Genomic DNA, 20,047 nt, shown 5'->3' on the forward strand with positions numbered 1-20,047 from the left:
CACTGCCACTGGCCACATCAAACTCTTTTTAAAGTCATGATTTGGGGTTGGGCACGTCCTATTTTTGATAAAACCAAGCCCATGTCTCTCCGGTTCGGGATGTGGACGAATCACTGACCCGGTAATGTAGTTGGTGGGTGCGGTTTAACAAACTTGATTGACGAAAATGCCTCAACCATTACCACATTAATCCACTTAAAATCGTTAAACCTCGTGGGACTTGCATGTAATTTTCCTCAGTTTCATGGGTACTCTTGTTTAATTAGTACATGTCATTGTCGATATTCATATTTTCTCTTCCCTGCACAGTACACTCAGCGTCAACTGCCATCTCCTCTCTCTGTCTCACGGGTCTTGATTCTCTCGTATAAGCTTTGCATGCCACCTGTTCGCCATGAGAGCAGCAGCTTCCATTCTGAGGCCCTCACGTTTATATCTTCTCTTCTCCCTCCTTTCTCCGCTCTTCTTCTTCCCAAGTTGCTGAAGTTAATTTACAGACTTATGGTAATGTCTTCTTCTTCTTCTTCTTCTTCTTCTCTTCTTCCTCCCTTTTCTCTTTACGTTTGCTTGTTCCTCCTCCTACTTCTGCTACGAATATCAGAATCTGAAACAATAACCAAATCCAAGCTCACCAACACCACTCGCCATTATCGCCAACTCTCCTACGATTACCACGGCAAGACCTGCCCTCAGCTCGAGCAGCTCGTCGCGTCCGTCACCTCTCAACAGTACCGCGAAGCACCCATTTCTGGACCCGCCACCATTCGCCTCTTCTTCCACGACTGCTTTGTCGAAGTAACCTCCGACCCACAGCACCAAATTCGGTAAAAACAGAAGAGAAAGCAAATGAAAAGGAGGCGCATCTTAGAAAAATCATATCACCCTCTGCTAACATGCACCGGCATTCCGTCCAACCAACTAAAGACAGACCGAGACAGACAGACGGACATTTTGTGCGGCGTAGTAGTACGTATTACGCAATTCGTCTTCACGTCTGTCACTGTCTCTCCGGTGGGACTGCAAATTATTGTCACCCTGGTGCATCTTAGCAATGACCATTATTAATTAATAATTAGCATTTCCCCTATTTTAAACGAATTATTGGTTTACTGAACTCTTGTGTTTTTTTCTTTTTTTCTGTGGAACAGGGTTGCGATGCATCGATCCTGATAGCGTCGAAGCCGGGAAACACGTCAGGTTTAGCAGAGAAGGATGCGCACGATAACAAGAACCTACCGGTGGAGGCGTTCGATAGCATAAAGAAAGCCAAGGCCCTGGTTGAAAGCAAGTGTCCAGGTCTTGTGTCTTGTGCAGATATTCTTGCAATTGCAGCCCGAGATTTCGTCCACTTGGTAAATATGGCTGATTCTTCAAATATGCGCTTGATGTTTACAACTTTGCACTTGTGTGCCTAGGGAGATTTTTTTTATTTTATGTAAAATAAATATTTATCAAAAAATCGATAAAAAATAGATGGGGTGAACCCTGACCGTGGTCGATGCCAAATCCACGGGCAGGATGCGGTAAAAAATAACCCTCGGTGGTTGGGCATATTTACATCATATCAATCAAAGGATTCTAGTCATTTTGAACAATTTATGGGCTGCCATGCAATTTTCGTCCATGTTTTCTAGATGTTTCCATTGTAGTCTGTAGACTGTAGAGGCCTAGAGGGTTGTTGCGTCGATTGTTCTGGGGAAATGGATATGTCAAGGAAAGAAGCAGGAAAAGATGGTCATCGAGAAACGTGGAAGGGTAGTTATGTCATTTGAGCCAAGTAACAGGATGTACTGGCCTACTGGGACAATCATGTATGCCAGGTCATCTTGATAGTAGGCCCACATGTACAGGGCTGACGTGTTGTATTGTGATTAGTCCAGTATTATGAATAGGATAACCAATTTATCTAAGGATCTGTTTGGTTAACCTTTTTCCTTTTTGGGTTTATGGCTGTGGAAAACAAAATTGAGTAAAAAAAAATACTAAAAAAGTGTTTCAAGCATTTGGTAATATCTGCTTTAACCCCCAAATCACAATTCACAAAGCGCTTTTTGGCTTTGAAAGCGCAAATGTCGAAGCTTGAAACTTATCGAAACACAACCTTGCACATTTGAAGAAATCCGGTTTGTTTTCCTACAATTTCAAATGGCCGTTGGTCATTGACAACCGTTTGATGCGTTGACCAGGCCATCTGATCAATGTTACGTTACGTGTATTTTCTGATGTTCCAATGTACACTGTGGCGCAGGCAGGGGGCCCATACTATCAGGTGGGGAAGGGTAGGTGGGATGGCCGAATTTCAATGGCGTCAAGGGTGAGCTTCAATCTCCCACGTGCGAATTCCTCGGTGGACGAGCTTCTTAAACTCTTCGGGTCGAAGGGGCTAAACCTAGAAGACCTAGTTGCACTTTCGGGTGCCCACACTATAGGGTTCGCCCATTGCGAGCACTTCGTAAGTCGGCTCTACGACTATCGGGGCACCAAGAAGCCCGACCCATATATAGAGCCGAGGTTTCTGAAGGCCCTCCAGATGTCGTGCCCTCCATTTGGTGGCAACGTGGATGTGGTGGCGCCGTTCGATGTGACGACCCCGTTTTCATTCGACCACGCGTATTATGGGAACTTGCAGGCTAAGATGGGCCTGCTGGCGACGGACCAGGCTTTGTTCTTGGATCCAAGGACAAGGCCCATAGTGGTGGAGCTTGGGAAGGATAAGCAACGGTTCTTTCAGGCGTTCTCGGCAGCAATGGAAAAGATGGGGTCAATAGGAGTGAAGAGGGGAAGGAAACATGGGGAGATCAGAAAGGAGTGCAGTGTGCATTCGTGATGGCCATGCCACGGTCTTTCTCTGTTGACTGCTTGGGTGTTGTTTGTTCCCTCTCTCTCTCTCTCTGATAGATGAGGCTTTTGTGCATGTTTGCTGAGTGGCTGAAGTGAAAAATGTTTTCTGCTTTTTCGCTTTTTTGATTATTTGTGCTAATCTGTTCCCAAAACTTTGAAGTATACTGAAATTTTCATAAAAAAAAAGGAATTTCAAATTTTCCCAATATAAATCCAAGTATTTCGAAGATTTGTACAAAAATAGATTTAAGAAAAATATGGCATACTGAAAAAAGCACTTCACCAGTTCTATAATTGGGATGGGGATAGTTACATTGTCAAGGGGTGTTTTTTTTTTTTTTTTAAATTGTCCTCTCCTCGTTAAGAAGTTTAAAAAACACCCTTTATTCTGAAAACGAAAATGTAACTTTTAAAAACAGAAATATAGTTTTCATGTCCCGAAAATGTAACTTTAAAACAGAAATAAGGATATTTATGCTGCGGTTTGGAGATGTCAGACCAAATCAGTAAATTATGATTTAAAAGTTTTTTAAAAAAATCAAACCAAATCAAATTGTGTTATTACGGTTTAATGTAGCTTTTAGTAAAATTTGGACCATTCTATTGATTTTAACCCAATAAGAAACCCCATTCTATTGAGATTAATGCAATTAGACAGTCCAAACAAAATATATATGCCTACATAAATATAGTCTTTTAATCATCATAAAATCATTGACTCATGATAATCGCCATGTAATCAACACATTTGGTTAGAAGGATGTATTTTTAAGACCTAAAGTCATTTACATTAATCATCAAATATAGTTATTTCCAGGCTTTGTTAATTTGATTTGGTTTGACTTCTAAAATTTAGGAAACCGAACCCAAACCATAAACTGGAATTTAGAATAATTTCCAGTTTCAGTTTGATTTAATATGGACCGTATAATGAATACCCATAAAATGGTTTTTTTATCTATGCTACTGGATAATTGTGCAAACCCCAAATGCCAAGATGATCCTCTGGATGAGTCTCTCTCTTTTAAAAATTCCTTCTTTTTAAAGAATGAGTATTGGGTCCAGTTTTCTGAAAAGTACACCATTAAAATGACCCCACCAACAGAACACCTCCTAAATAATTGGTACTTATGATTTGAACTGTGAAACATGTTACAGGTTTCAGATTGTGAGGTCTCCAAACTGCAATCTGTCCTTTATTTCAAGCTTAATACTTAGTACGTATTCGAGGTACTCTCTTGTAATTTTCTTCTCCCATCTAATTCTGTTTGTGTACAGTGTACTCAGTATCGGATAAAAAAAGAAATGCATAAAAAGTAATCTCTGCAGAGATGGATGAAATAAGAAGTATTAGCCTCTGTTTTGGATAAGATTCTTCTTTTGAGATTTGGACTGTGTAAAACAAAGATTGAGCCAAAAAAATGTTTTTACTTTTTAGTGTGTTAAGAATTGCTTTTAAAAGCATTTTAGTCTGAAGCCAAAACTTCATGTCCCAAAGAAATCGGGACATTGTATTATTGGGAGGGGTGCGAGCTGGGCCAGCTGGGATGGTTTTAAGCTCAACCTACACCCAACCTTAGGAAGTGGGCCTAACGCCTGAGCCCATGGTCAACCATGAAATGTTCAACTAGGGCTGACCCCATCTGAAATTTGATGCACTTGGGTTGGGTTCAGGCGTGGTTGGGCTTGAATCGGTCAATTAGTCCACACTAAAATTTAATATAAATGTATATATGTATTATAGTTCATCAAGAATAAGTGCATATATGTTTTTGTATGTGTAGATATGTATGTTTATAGGCGGGTCTGGCTTGGATTAGGATAAGACAGTGTTAGGCTTGGGCCATGTTAGGGCTATCTAAGGGCTAGGCATCAGGCCTGGCCTGATAAAATAATAAAAAAATCCAAACTTCTAGGCCCAGACCCAGCCTAGGCCCTAAAATCCAAGCCCAACGCTTGTAAAATTGTGGGCTGGGTCAGTTCAGGCTAGGGTGCCCAAGTTGCACCCCTTTAAGGGAACGTTTGTTTTGAGGGGGAAAGTCGGTCAATGGGATTTTGGTTCCCACTGACAAAGAAACTCATGTTCTTTTTTCAGATTTATGTGGGGACCAGGAAAAAGTTGCCAACACTCGAGAGTTCTAATCCGCTCCCACATGCACAGTTGGGATCTGCTGTGGGGCGTTTGTCGGGGGCACTCTGTGGGGGGTACATGTGAATGAGGGGACAAAAATGTCCTTTTCAACAATAGATTTTTATCGCAAAAACAGTCATTGTCTTATTTACCTAGAACATAAAAGAACATGGATAAATGCACTTACCCGGATAAATATTTCCTAAAGCTCAGCTTGGAAGGATTACAAATACAAATTTGTAGAGTGCAAAACCTTGTATTTTGTATTATTTTGTATGTATTTGTATTGTACATATTTGGACCAATTTGTATTTTGTATGTATTTGTATTGTAGAGCGCAAAACGTCCAATTTGTTCCAGTCCGATGTGAATCCATTATAAATGGACCAAGTCCAATCCAATTCAGTGAATGTTTTTGAACCAATTTGGAACGGTCCAATTCAATGTCTGGACCACCCAATCTGTTAAAATTCATTTTGATTTAGATTGGTTTCAACCCAAACCCAGTCCATTGACACATATACTCTTATGTTATATCAATGGATCAGATATTGGCTTAATCCAACCCAGTCCAATATAAATTTGTTACAAATGGACCAAGGCCAATCCAATATATCTTGTTGGTCCGTCCAAATTGATTATGGACTGAATGGGGTCCAATCCAAAACCGGTCCATTGACACCCTTACCTAAAAGTACAAATTCTGAAGCTTATTCTAAGAATAATCAAAATAGGTGCTAACCTGAAAAATAAGGGAATGAGAATTGGGTTTTCTTGTGTTTGTGGTCACACAACTGATAGCTGCCATTTAAGGGCTCTTATGGCCAATGTTTTTAACCTACAGTGAACTAGCCAGTCAAATAGGTAAACTTATTAGCTAGTTAGGTTTTAGGTTCATTTAACCTTAAGGCCTCGTTTGCTTTTCGTTAAGTTATTTACCCAAGTAAATGAAATTACTTGGATAAGTTTTTCTTGGGAAACACTTATACCCGGGTAAGTGCATTTACCTATATTCTTTTATTTCTCAAGTAAATAAGGTAATGACCATTTTAGTCATAAAAATCCATTAATAAAAATGACATTTTTGTTCCATTCAAGTGTTAGCAACTTTCTTCCTAGGTGAGAGATGGGTATCACTTACCCAGTAAATTAAACTTTCCCTGGTCTCCATGTTAATCTAAAAAATGAACATGGAATTCTTGGTCAATGGAAACCAAAATCCCATTGACCAAGTTCCCCCCTCTCCAAATCCAAAAAAAGAATGCCCCCTAAAAATAATTATTTGCAAAATAATGTTGATTCGGTCAACAATCTGATACCTCAGTTACTTGAACAACTAAACCGTTTGATCTGATTAGTGGATTATGAATTAGAACATAATAGCAAGCTGAAGGGGCTAGTAGGGTAGGAGTTAGATTAAAAAAGACAAAGACATGGGTAAATTAGTAAGAAATGATTCAAGTGCTAATAATTTGATAATGGATATGAGATTGAACAAAAGGAAATGGTGAAACAGGATTTATATAGCCAATTCATATAATTAGAGATAAAGCTTGGATGATGATGATGATGATGACAATCTATTTCTATTTTTTACATTCATTTCTATTTAATATGATGAATATATAATATTAAATTTTTATAATTTTATTATTAGATTATGGGACTAATTTCTGGATTCATTTAGGGGAACATGACCCACAATTGCATAGGTTTACCAAAGACTAAACAAGAAATTAAAAAGACCACTGACATTGAACTATACAGCTTCATTTATTATTTCAAAAAGCTCTCCAAGGTTCTAATGCAACTTTTCTCCATTGTTTATTTTTTTCCAATAAAATCCTATAATATAATTGGAATTATATTTTAAGTTGATTTTTTTCCAACTTAAAATTCATTGTCAGGTCAGTATCTGACTATCCGTATTGAAGAAGACCTCTTTTTAGTTTTTACTTTTACTGAAAGCTTTCTTAACTTGAAAAAAAAAAATGGAAGGTGTTTCTCAAGAATGATTTTCTTAAAATGGCTTTGGGCCCATTTGATATGGCTCAAGATTGTTGAATTGCTTTCACTGCGCTGCTTTACTTTGAAAAAGTCACTGAAGAAAGCTTCAAAAGAAATCATCATTTTAGTTGAAAGTAAATTTGGAATTTTCATTTTTTTTACCAAACATTGCTATAAGCTGTTCAGGTGGGAGTGGGATTCACTTCTAGGGCTGCCAACGGGTATTTTTAAATTGGATATAAGGTAAGATCCAAATTAAATTTAAATAGGGTAAATTACAAAGAACACCCCCTCAGTATTATGGGATCAGTGACAAAGGCCCCTGAACTTTAGACAAAGACCCCTTTAACCATTAAATCAGATGACGGAAAACATTAAATTATCAAAATATTCCATTAACCTTCTGTATTTTCTTTTTTTTTTTTTCATTCTCTATTAAAACCTAACTGAAAAAAATATCTTTATTGCTTCTCACTGAAAAATATTTGTATCATCTCATTTGTGCATTTAAAGGATTATTAGATAATAAATAAAACTGAGATATACATATAAAAAAACAGAGTTTGACAATTCGTTTTCCCCCTTCTCTCACACGATCTTCTAACAGAGTTCAACAGTTCATTCTATCGTCTCACTGGTGCATTTAAAGGATTATTAGACAATAAACAAAACTGAGAAATACATGTAAAAAACAAAGTTCGGCAGTTTGTCTTCCCCCTTTTCTCATACGATCTTCGAACAGTTGAGTCAAACTTACCCAAATCGGCCTATTAGAACCTGAAGACTGCAGACCATTGCCATGGCAAAGTCCTGGCGGAACAAGGTGCTATTGGCCGCATAGGCATGAATCCACCATCTGGTTCCATCACCGGTCATCAGTTGCTGATCAGCATGAAGAACCCCCCTCCTCTGCACCAGTCCTCTTCTGATGGCGTCGTGGAAGAAGGCAGTTATGAGCTGCCGGAGTTGTTGCAATTCCACCTCATGAAGTTGAGGAATTCCGGTTCCAGAGTTGGGTCAGGGCTGTCATTGCCTTTGTAGTTGAACAGATGATGGATCTGATGATGGGCAAAACTGGCACACCAGTCATTTAATGCCACATGAATATTTAATGCCACCTCAACTACCTTGGGATCTGAAGTAACATAAGGTCGAGATTCACTCGCCAACAGGATGGATTCGCGTCTTTTCAAAAGATATCAAACAGAATTGAACAGTCCGGGAAAGGCCGATCAAGACTTCAGTCCTCACGTCGGGGCACTCATTCATTCCAGGCACCAGATCAGTTGTCCGACTTCATAAAGCTGACCTGCTTCACTCGACCGTCGGGATTCTTTATAGACCACTTAGCGGTAATGGCGGAGGCCTCTCCCGTCTCTTGGGGAAACGGCGAGCAGCCTATTCGATAAACACTCCCAAGGATCATAAGAACCCGGTGGTCGAGGCATGTTACCTCCGAGAATTTGGGAGGCGCATAACTTTAGCTTTTTCTAGGACAAAACTTCTCATCAAGCTTTCTCCGCTCTAAGTCCACTTTCAGCTCCTTGGAATTAACTTGATCGTCATAGCTTCCTCGCTTGGGTTCATAACCCAGGCAATATGACGTTGATTCCTTTGCAAGGTTAGGTATAACGTTTTCACCCAATTCGCCTCTCCAACAAGGACCTAGGCAGATTGAGTGACATCAATTGGTGTCTTTTATGAGAAACGATTGAAAAGTCATATCCACTCTATTCTCCACACCATTATCAATATGACTTCATACAATGGAAAGGAAACTCAATCCAACGTCGTGGGAGCGACACCACACACCAACAACTGCAAAATGTCAATATGTTGATCATCCCTGTTGGAGTTGATGCCCAATAGTTTTAAAAATTAATGACCTACATCCAGGGAATTGATCTTCGGATGCAGACATGGGAGCAACGAATGGCTGCCATGGGACAACCCTCCACCCAAGCACCCATGCAAGATCCTTCATAGGACACCAACCGTCCACCGCTTCACGGCAAGGACCAGCCTCAGAATTGTGACAAACAGGTTGCTACTGCAAGTGACCATGGCAAGCAGGTCGCCACCAATAAAGACCGACAACCTTCACAAGCTCGCTCCCTAGGGAACCTTGCACGAACAATCACCTCGGAGAGACATTCAACACTTCGCATGGAATTGAGACATCACCCTCCGCGACCAATTCACGTCAAGATAGGTGCAAGAGGTGTGTACCTCGGACCAAGGGTTGAACAGTAGGCCAGCTCGGTCGAAGACTACGCGGCTAGCCGCGGTGAAACGTTTGGCATCCCTAAGCTTGCCCGCCCTTCCCCATTGTCCATCGAGATCCTCGTCAAACCACATCCAAAGGATTTCAAGACACCAAACCTAGAAAACTATGACGGTACTGCTGACTTGTTGGACCACTTGGAGAGCTTCCAAGCCCTTATGCTTCTCCAAGGGGTATCGGAGGCCAATATGTGTGGCTTTCCCCACCACCTTCCGTCAAACAACTTGGATGTGGTACTTGAGGCTCGCACCAGGCTCCATCACCAGCTAGAAACAATTTCCTGAACTCTTCATCACTCAGTATGCCACCAACCAAAGACACACCAAGACCACGGCTAGCCTGATGCCCATCTGCCAACGTTTTGGGGAGAGCATTTGAGAGTATGTCTGAAAGTTTAACCTAGAGTGCATGCAGGTAAAAGACTTGGACCCAACAATGCAGGTCGTCGCTGCTACTTGCAAAGTGTGGGGCCATTTTCTCTGAGTTTCCCTAGCCAAGAACCACTTGTAAAACATGAAGAGCTTCCTTGATCGCACTAAAAAATACATGAACGCGGAAGAATTGATAGCAGACCGAGGTGATCAGGGAGATAAGAAGAGGAAAGATTGTGATGAAGATTGATGGGAAAATAGTAAACGATGATGACGAGATCACAGGTTGTCTAGAAGATCTAAGTCATCGGCCAAACACTCCCAGACTCCCCCAGCTAAGTACCGTAGTTTTACACCACTCAATGCAAAGAGAAGGGAGATTTTGTTAGACAGTGTATGCCCTTAGCTCCAATCAGAATGATGTACATTATGACATTTATTGTAAATGAATAAAGTACATATTTGATTCATGTTATTATGGTGTGTTTATGTGTAATACCCTTAAACTGGACATATATGAGACTCGTGTTAGTTTAGAATCTTCACAGTCGTTGGATAAATCTAGGGAGATTTATCCTGCCAAGGCTGACATTGATGTGCCGCCAAGTTGGTTGGAATGGATTGTCTCAGCTGCTAGGGTGAGACCTGAGGTACATGCAATGTGGGTTTTCTTGAAACCATTAACTGGACCAGAATTCCAATATTGCCCTGGACCTTGGAGATTGATGGGCAAAACTAGAATGTTACACCTGACCCCTAGACTCGATTATGATATTGCACTAGGTGTCAGATTGGATTGTATTTGATATGTCAATCAGTGAGATCCTTAGAGGGAGTCAAAGACTAGGTATGTTGGGACAGTCCGAGAATTCATCTGAGTGGGTGATCATAGTGACAGGATCAGGCCCTTTGTCGGACAAAGTGAATGATCGGGGATGCACTCTCTCTGATGGAAACCAAAGCTGCTGGTAGCCGATTTCAAACATTGAAATTTGTTTTACAAAATCTATTTATATAGAAATATACATATATATTACGGTTTCAAAATGTTTGTAAAAGATTTTAATTCCCGGGATCCATGTGAGTAGAGAGTGCAACACTGTTCCTTGCTGCCAAGGGAGAGGTCCTCTCTTGTCGGGCAGTGTTTGATCATTATGGGCTGAGAGGTTAAGTGTAAGACGATTGAGGGTAATACCTGATGGGCAAATCTTGCATCTGCCCACAGTCCTTGGGTTTTTATAAGGTGGCTTGACCCAGTGACCATTTAATGTAAATGTTGGGTCCATTAAGAGCCCATGGTGATGGACTCAGGGGTTCACTGTCTCCTACAGTAAATTCAGCAAGGCCTTGTAATAGAGGTTGGGCTAAACCCATGTGGTTGATGTGTAGATCAATGTTTGGGTCCCACGCCATACAAGGATACCCAACTGGGGAGCAGTTTGGAGGATAAGTGAGCACATGGACTTAATGGGCCTAAAGCCCAAATCAAACTGATTTAATTTGATTAATTAAAGAGGGGTGGTTCATCAATGTTTGGGTCCCACGTCATACAAGGATACCCAACTGGGGAGCAGTTTGGATGATAAGTGAGCACATGGACTTAATGGGCCTAAAGCCCAAATCAAACTGGTTTAATTTGATTAATTAAAGAGGGGTGGTTCTGGGATACTCAAAGAGTCTAGATCCAAATAAAGATTTGGATTATGAAACTCCTAATAAGATTAGGAGGGTTGATCTTTATCTGCAGATAAAATAAGGGCATATCCTTATCTCTTAAGGAGAGGCCAGATCCAAATAAGATTTGGATTAAGAAACTCCTAATAGGATTAAGAAGAACTCTCTTTACGGTTATAAATAGAGGAGGAGGGCAAACCCCAATTCACCCAAGCTGATTACAGATTCAAGAGAGAAGACAGCTCCAGTAAGACTGGCGCTAGCTTCTGCTCTTGCCTCCCTCTATTGCTGCCACCATTGCCAGTTTGTTCTCCACCAAGTAGGAGTGATCAAGAAGTGTTATTGATATCAGTTTTTGGTGAAAAACTTATCTGACGTCGTGCTCTCACACCCTCCATCAAATTCTTGCTGAAGAGTTTGGTTCTTGTTGAAGAACCACCTGCTGATTCTGCTCCACCCTGCGCTGTGTCATCTTCAGTGGGAGCAATCTTTGGCGTTTTCCTTAGGCATGAATACCTTCGTTGGGAGTTACTGTTACTCCGTATTAGGTACATCCATCTCCTACCTTTTGGTTTCAGATTTGGTCCGGTTTAGGTTCAAGATTGATCATTGAAAATGCAGTTTTCTAAAACAGGGAATGTGATTCCCATATGAGAGAGAAATTTTTGAAATTTTGCCCTACCTACCTGTAGGGTTCGGCTATTCATATGATGGATCTCTCATCCCTTCAGATCCTTATGTAGATTAAGAAGGGGGAATACTTGAAATGAACACCACACATGAAGGGAAACCCAAAAAACAAGAAACAAGACAGGTACTACCATTTTCATCGAGCTAAAGGCCATGACACTAAATACTGTCGCAACCTAAAATGAGATTGAGGAGTTAATCACAAGAGGGTACCTAAAGTAGTTCATTAAGAAGGAGGACCATGCACTCAACTAGCAATGAAACCAGCGTAATGAGTTGGATGATGAACAAATTGCGGGAGTGATAGCAACAATTACATGAGGATTAATTGTTGTCGATTGTAGCACTTTGGCCAACAAAAATTCAGTGAAAGAATTGTAGCATGAAGAGGAGAATCCTCCCAAGAGACCGAAATCCAAGAAGATCATTTCCTTCACCAAAGATGATCTTCGAGGAGTCCACTTTCTGCATCACGATGCACTAGTTGTAAAACTCAACATCACAAAATACGAGGTGAAACACATACTCGTAGATAGCGGGAGTTTGGATAACATCCTGTTCTTGGATGCCTTTCAGAAGATGAAGTTGGATCAGAAGAATCTTACCCCAACCGACTTGCCTCTGGTCGGTTTTAGTGGGGACGTTGTGCACCCTATGGGCAAAACAAACCTATTGGTTTCATTAGGGACTGTGCCAAATAGGCAAAGGTTGACACACGATTTATTGATAGTTGACTCACTATCACACTACAATGCCATTGTAGGTCGTCCACTACTCCATGCCCTTTGAGATGTGATATCCACATACCACCTCGTGATAAATTTCCAATCGAGCATGGGGTTGGTATAGTCAGAGGGGACCAGTTTGAGTCCCATAAATGTTATGTGACGACCCTCAAGGACAAGGTTAAACAATCACTAGTTGTAGATGTTGATCTCGACCTGCTTGAAGAGCCTAGTGAAGAGCACAACAAGCCTACCGAGGAAGCAATCTTGATTCCTCTCTTTGAGATTGAGCTAGAGAAGAAAGTGTAGATTAGGTCGGTTCTTGAAGAGCCCCAACGCATTGAACTAATAAGATTTCTAACTTTAAATTTTGATGTTTTTGCTTGGTCGGCCGCTGACATTCTCGGCATAGACCCCTTTGTGATAAACCATAAACTAAATGTGAACCCTTTGGTCAGACCTGTGAAATAGAGGAAACGGAACTTTATCGCAAAACAGTGGAGAAGCATTGATGAGGAGGTTGGGAATCTCCTTGGCGCCAACTTCATTAGAGAAGTTAAGTACTCGGACGGGATTGCCAATGTGGTACTAGTGAAAAAGGCGAATGGGAAATGGCGTATGTGCGTAGCCTACACCAACCTCAATAGATCTTGCCCCAAAGATAGCTTTCCACTTCATCGGATAGACTGACTCGTAGATGCCACCTCGGGGTTCAAACTATTGAGTTTCATGGACACCTACTTGGGCTATAATCAGATTCAGATGGACCCTACCGACTAAAAAAATATAACATTTATAAGTAAGACAGGACTACATTGTTACAAAGTCATGCCTTTTGGTCTTAAAAATGCTGGACTGACCTATCAAAGACTTGTAAATAAGATCTTTTTTCTGAGTTAGTAAGAAATAAAGTTGAGGTGTATGTTGATGACATGGTAGCAAAAAGTCACTTTTCTCTCTTATTCTCGACCTCACCGAGGTTTTTAACGTACTAAGAAAATACCAATTAAAACTTAATCCAAATAAATACATCTTCGGAGTCACCACCGACGTGGCATTGAAGCTAACCCCAAAAAGATCCAAACAATTTTAGACATATCACCACCTTGACCCATTAAGTAGGTTCAGATGCTTATTGGCCAGATTGCTGCCTTCAGTCACTTTATGTCTAGGTACAGTGGTGTCTCCCCTTCTTCTAGTCAATTAAAAAGGCCCAGGACTTCCAATGGATCAAGGAGTAATAGTCTGTGTTCTAAGAACTTAAGCATTACCTGAGCTCACCCCCGTTATTGGCAAGGCTAGAGCTAGGTGCCAAACTCATCTCGTATTTGTTAGTCGATGACAAAGTTGTTAGCTTGATGTTGGTTTGGACAATTGACAAAGTGCAATGACCAGTTTACTATGTGAGAAAGGTCCTACATGCAACCGAGACCAGGTACACCAATATCGAGAAGCTTGATTTTGCGCTCTTTACCTCAACTCGAAAATTATGGCCATATTTTCAGGTTCATACCATAGTTATGCTCACTAACCAACCTCTACATCGAGTTTTACAAAAGCCCAAAGTGTTAGGAAGGCTAACCAAGTGGGCTATTGAAATGAGTGAATACAACCTGTTTTTTGAACTACGTCTAACAATTAAAGCCCAAGTCTTGGTAGATTTCATCTCGGAGTATACATTCAGCACCTCTATGGCCTGCTATCGACTTTGGAGGCATTGACCAATGTGACACCTCCTCGGTTGGAAGTTGAACCTTGGATACTCCACCTACACAAGCCATCAAACCAAAGAGGTAGTAGGGTCGGAATCATCCTGCTTGGACTAGATGAAGTGAAACTTGAGTATGCCTTAAGATTTGAATTCCAAGCATCTAATAAGGAAGTTGAATATGAAGCACTGATAATTGGCCTATCCCTTGCTAAGGAGGTCGGCATAAAAGGTTTACAAGTATGTAGCGACTCATAGCTTGTCATCAACAAAGTGAATGGACATTACGAAGCTCGAGAACTAGCCATGATCAAATACCTAACCAACGTTTGCAAACTCATTTGTCAATTTGACCCTCTCTCCATTCACCACCTACCGAGATCCGAGAACGAATAGGCCGACGCACTTTTCAAGCTAGCCGATGTTGTAGCTAATACGAGTAGGATAGAGTATGTTAAAGATTTGATACGCCCGAGTATAGAGGTATTAGCAGAAGAAGTCACCCTCATTCAAGTTGTCAATATGAACTGGATAAATCCGATCTTCGAATTCCTATAGCATGGAGTGGAATCCTCATATAGAAATGCAACTCAGAGAATCGTAAGTTAGCTCACTATACAGAAAGTGAACACTTGGGGAGTCCCTAGCTCAAAAATCCCTCAGGCGGTGATTAAAATATCGATACGATATGCCCGATGCAAGGTGTATCGTGTCAGTATCGGACCTAACTAGCACAGGATATGTCACGACTGGATGCATACTTTGCCAATCGTGCGTATCGTATAGTATCGAGTGATACAATCCGATATGCACCAATATAATAGCGTATCGCGCGTCCGCGTCCATGCCATCATATAAACAACATCTCAGTTAAAAAGGTTGAGGCCCGCATGATCTGAACATAGAACTAACCTTACGAAATGAACCAGGAGAATGTCTCTTCAACCACCAAACCACTTACAACCTTTTGATAAAAACATATTAATATTTATTACATGTCTAATAGTCTACATACAACCCAAATAAATAATATATATCAACAATTCCAACTATAAATTAAAAAGAATAGTTTTTAAAATTAGTCTACATACAACCCAAATAAATAATATATACAAATAAAATTATTATTAGTAGAATAATTATTTTAATACTTAAAATTTAAAAATTTGCACATTATATATATATATATATATATATATATATATATATATATATTCAATTTTTATAAATTATTAACTAATATTTTAATTTGTATTAAATAATAATATCTTTACTATTTAAAAAATAAAAACATTATTTACAAAATATTTGAGAATATAACATAAATTGAATTGCTCAATTCCACTAATCTACATTTATATAAAAATAAAATAATTTTGTATTTTAGAAATTTTATAAAATAAAATATTAATAATGGAATAATTATATTAGTAATTAAAATTTATGAATTTTAATATGGTATATATCTTTAAAAGTTTAATAGATTTGGTATATTTTAAGTTAATATTATATATTTTTATAAATTACTAATTAATACTTTACTTTACATTTTATAATAACATATTTATTTTAAAAAAAATGAAAATAAAATATTTACTTTTTATAATAACATATTTATTTGAGAACTATTTTTTGTTAATATTAAAAAATAAAATTAGTAAAATAGATATATTGATATAGCAATTCAAATAGAATAGTTGCATATGTTTTGTGCATTGGACTTTAATAGAAAATAAAATAATAATGACTTTGTGCATGTATTAATTTTTAAGCATATATATAATATGTCTTAGATTCTTGATTGATGCACTATCAATAAAATTGTATAATATCTATGCATCTCTCTATATTAGTTGTAATATATTTTTTCATATATACCATTAAAATATAAAGCTCCTATGTACTTATATATTATTTATAATTATTTTGACATTAAAATTAATATTATTAATATCTTTATGGAATTTTTGTGCATTTTCCTAGCGTATCCAAGAGCTCCTATATTTTTCGTCCATATCCATGCATTTCCTAAATGTATCCCTATCTGTATCTGTATCCAAAGTGTCTGATACGATACCCGATACCGATACTTTGATCAAACTTATGCAACAATGTGATAGATGCCAGCCTCACGCCAACCTACCTTGGTAACCTACTGTCAACCTACAGCAACTCACTCGCCAATAGCCCTTTGCTCAGTGGGGGATAGACATCATTGGCCCTTTCCCTCCATCAATTGGGTGAAGGAGGTTCTTGGTCATGGTCGTAGATTATTTACCAAATGGGTTGAAGTCGAGCCATTAGCAACCATCACAACACGGAATATACAAAGTTTCTTCCGGAAAAATATTGTCTATCAGTACGAACTACCTCGTACACTAATCTCAGACAATGGCAAACAGTTCGAAGACATAGGGATCCTAAATTGGTGCAGCGAGCAGAGGACCAAGCAACACTTGACGTTCGCTATCCACCCCCAAGTGTATAGGCAAACTGATGTGACAAATTGAGCCATCCTAAGAGGTTTGAAAGCTTAACTCACTCAAGCTAAGGGGTTATGGGTTGACGAGCTACCCAACATCCTTTGGACATACCACACTACATGCAAATCAACCACTAGAGAAACACCCTTCAACCTCATCTTTGGAACCACAATTGTAACACCAATCAAGATTGAAGCACTAATGTTGAGGATGGAAGCATACAATGAGAATGATAATGATGACGAGCTACATACAAACCTTGACCTCGTAGAAGAAATACGAGATGAAGCCCAAGTCAAGATGATGGCTTATTGATAACCCTACATTTTGATGCCTTAAGGGCATCAATTCAGGGGTATTTTTGGCATTAGAATAGTCAAAGTGCACCATTTTCCCAGTTAAAATCAATTATGTGACCTTTGAGGGTCTCTATGCAAATTATGTAGAAAACTGGGAAGTTTTTATGGCTGAAATACAGTTTTTGGGAAGTTGGTATGAAGTCCAGCTGAGAAAGGGAGTGTTTTTGTGAAAAACTGAAAGCACGAAGGCGCCTCCTAGCTGTTAAACCTAGTTTGGCGCCCCTCCTACTGTATTAGTATGCTCACCACGCCTTAGCAAACCTTAGGGCGCCTTTTAACCCATTCTTTTCACTCTTAACAAACCCTAGCCACCCCTAACAGCTAAATCCCCACCTTCCATCCCTTCTAATCTCCGCCATTCATTCTAGGGCACTCTCTTTTCAGCCTTCTAACCCTAAGAGCTACCTAACTTCTAATCTTCACCATTCAGCCTTTAGTCATTAAATCTCAGCCTTACATAATATTGGGTGCCTTTTCCTTTTCTTCTCAGCCTTAGGATCACCCTAGAACCATCCTAACCCTTCATTCCAAACCCTAAGGCACCCATATTTTTGCTAAAACCCAATTGTTGCCCCCTCTTTCTCCCTATTTTCAGTTGTGTCCACCATTCTCTATAAAAAAAGGTCTTAGGGGCCTTGTAGAAGGGTTGGTCAATTCACCTAGTTCACAAGGCTAAGGTTTCTTGAGGAGTTCAAGGGTTGTAGAAGGGGGGGATGCCCAGTTCTTGTCAGGAGGGGTTTCTACAAGCTGCCCAACTAATCTGCAACTACCGCCATTGGATCTGAATAACCATTCTTTTCTTTTCTTTATTTTCTTTTCTGTTATTTTTATTTCTGCAATCTTTTAGATTTAATTCTTATTTGTTTCTTTGTTTTGCAGATCTAAATTCGTCCGGTTCAAGGCTAACGTGTTTCGAGGGGTTCGAGGGTTATAGAAAGGATGGATGCCCAATTCTTGTTAATAGGGGTTTCTACAAGCTGTCTTACCTATTTGTAGCTACCACCATCGGATCCAGATTCTGGATCATTTTTTTATTTATTTCTTTTTATTTCCTTTGTTCATTCCCATACTTTATTAAATTCTTATTTTTATTTATTGTCTTGTTTAAATTTGAAACATTTAATTTCAACAATAATAGATTTTATTTTCGTATTTTCTGCCATTCTGGATTGCATTCTCTTGTCCAGATCTAAGTATATATTAATTTTTCACTTGCTTCCCTATGGATACGACCCGTTCTCACCCATTTATTGCGTTAGTAGTTGTTTGAGAATCGGAATAAAATTATAAATGTTTGAACTAGTGTTTCGAAGTGTTTAATGACACGCTTTCGGATACACCACTTACAACAAAGAGTATCTCGTTACCACAATGCTCAGGTAAAAAGATGAATGTTTTGAGTTGGTGACTTAGTATTACGCAAGGTCATGGTACCCAAATCGGACTCAGGAAAGGTCGGCCCAAACTAGGAAGGGGCCGTTCAGAGTGATCAAGGTCATTGGGCCAAGTACATATGAGCTTGAAATTTGGAGAGGAGATCGATACCCCAGACATGGAATGTCGAACTCGTCACTTCAAGTGATCATCAATGTAAACACTTTGATTCAATTCACTTGGATTTAAGTCATCGGTTTAATCACCCTCTTCGATTCATGTCATAATGACTAACTTCATTGAGAAACAACTCGACACCAAAACTAAGCTCTATTTATGTGAATATGCACCCCGGTACATTATAAAAACACCTTAGAACATTTTAATACTTAACCATTTTAACACCTCAGAAACATTTTAAGACTTAATCGTTTTAACACCTTGGAAAAGTTTTAATACTTAATTGTTTAACACCTCATAAACGTCTTTAATACTTAACAATTTTAGAACCTCAGAAACATTCTAAAACCATTTCAACACTTAGATGAATTTTTTATATCAAAACACCTTGGCTAACAATTTGTTGTCATGTCGGAACTGTTTTAATGATAATTCAGTACATTGATGCTAAAGGGGGGCAAGGGGGGGGCAGGGGGGTACTTTGGAAAGAAAACTAAGCTTGGAGGCTTAGGCTACACTATATATACTGGGGGTCCAAGAAAAGAGGCAAAATGCCACTGTTGGCCGAGGGGCATATTTGTTCCTCGCACCTTCACCATCCTGCCACCTTCACCATTCTCATCGTCTTTGTTGCCTTCCACATCATCATCACCCTCGTCTTCACCCTCCTTGTCGTCACCCTTTACACTAACTTCCTCTCCCCCAGAGTCTGGTTCATTGTGAACCTCCACTGCCATCCTGGCGGTAATGACATCAATCACCAAAGGACTAACGTCATAATCTAGTGTGAGTGATTTGACGAGCTTGCGACATAATTTGAAACCTTCTCTCATGGAAAAAGCGACATACTTGTCCTTCTCCTTCTTGAATAAGCGCGAGGCTCAGAACACGGTGATGACTTTCTCTTTCATAGCACGAATGTCCTTGGCGTACTTGGTTTGTTGTTCCTTCAGTTCAGAGGACCACTCGTTCAACTTGATCATCAATGAGTCCACATTCTTCTCGCACTCCATTAATCATTTTGACAACTCTATCTTCTCATATTCCACCACTGCCACATGCTCCATCAATCGCTCAACATTGCAATGGCATCTAGCAAGCTAAGTTCGAAGATCCTCCACCTCTTTCTCTTGTAACCAAAATCGACATTGAGATGTCTCACATCTCCCCATGATGACTTGAGCTAGAGCGTTCGCTTGTAAAAAAGTTTGGATCAACAC

At 39.5% G+C, this 20,047-nt stretch overlaps 1 protein-coding gene across 2 annotated transcripts; it reads left to right on the plus strand.

The window, feature by feature from the left end:
- Nucleotides 1–316: 316 nt before the first annotated feature.
- Nucleotides 317–3,053, plus strand: LOC148877602 (peroxidase 19-like). 2 transcript variants are annotated; one of them, XM_088942208.1, is made up of 3 exons: nucleotides 317–795; nucleotides 1,149–1,352; nucleotides 2,249–3,053. In XM_088942208.1, exons 1-3 carry the CDS (start codon nucleotides 379–381, stop codon nucleotides 2,825–2,827), a joined length of 1,200 nt encoding a protein of 399 aa, XP_088798334.1. In that variant the 5' UTR covers nucleotides 317–378; the 3' UTR covers nucleotides 2,828–3,053. The 2 variants fall into 2 exon arrangements, with proteins under 2 accessions (XP_088798334.1, XP_088798335.1); XM_088942209.1 differs by lacking the exon at nucleotides 317–795 and adding an exon at nucleotides 842–1,038.
- Nucleotides 3,054–20,047: the final 16,994 nt, after the last annotated feature.

The sequence above is a fragment of the Nelumbo lutea genome, chromosome 1 (genome assembly GCF_056320005.1).
Source record: "Nelumbo lutea isolate HS-2025 chromosome 1, American lotus-T2T, whole genome shotgun sequence".
NCBI classification, from domain to species: domain Eukaryota; kingdom Viridiplantae; phylum Streptophyta; class Magnoliopsida; order Proteales; family Nelumbonaceae; genus Nelumbo; species Nelumbo lutea.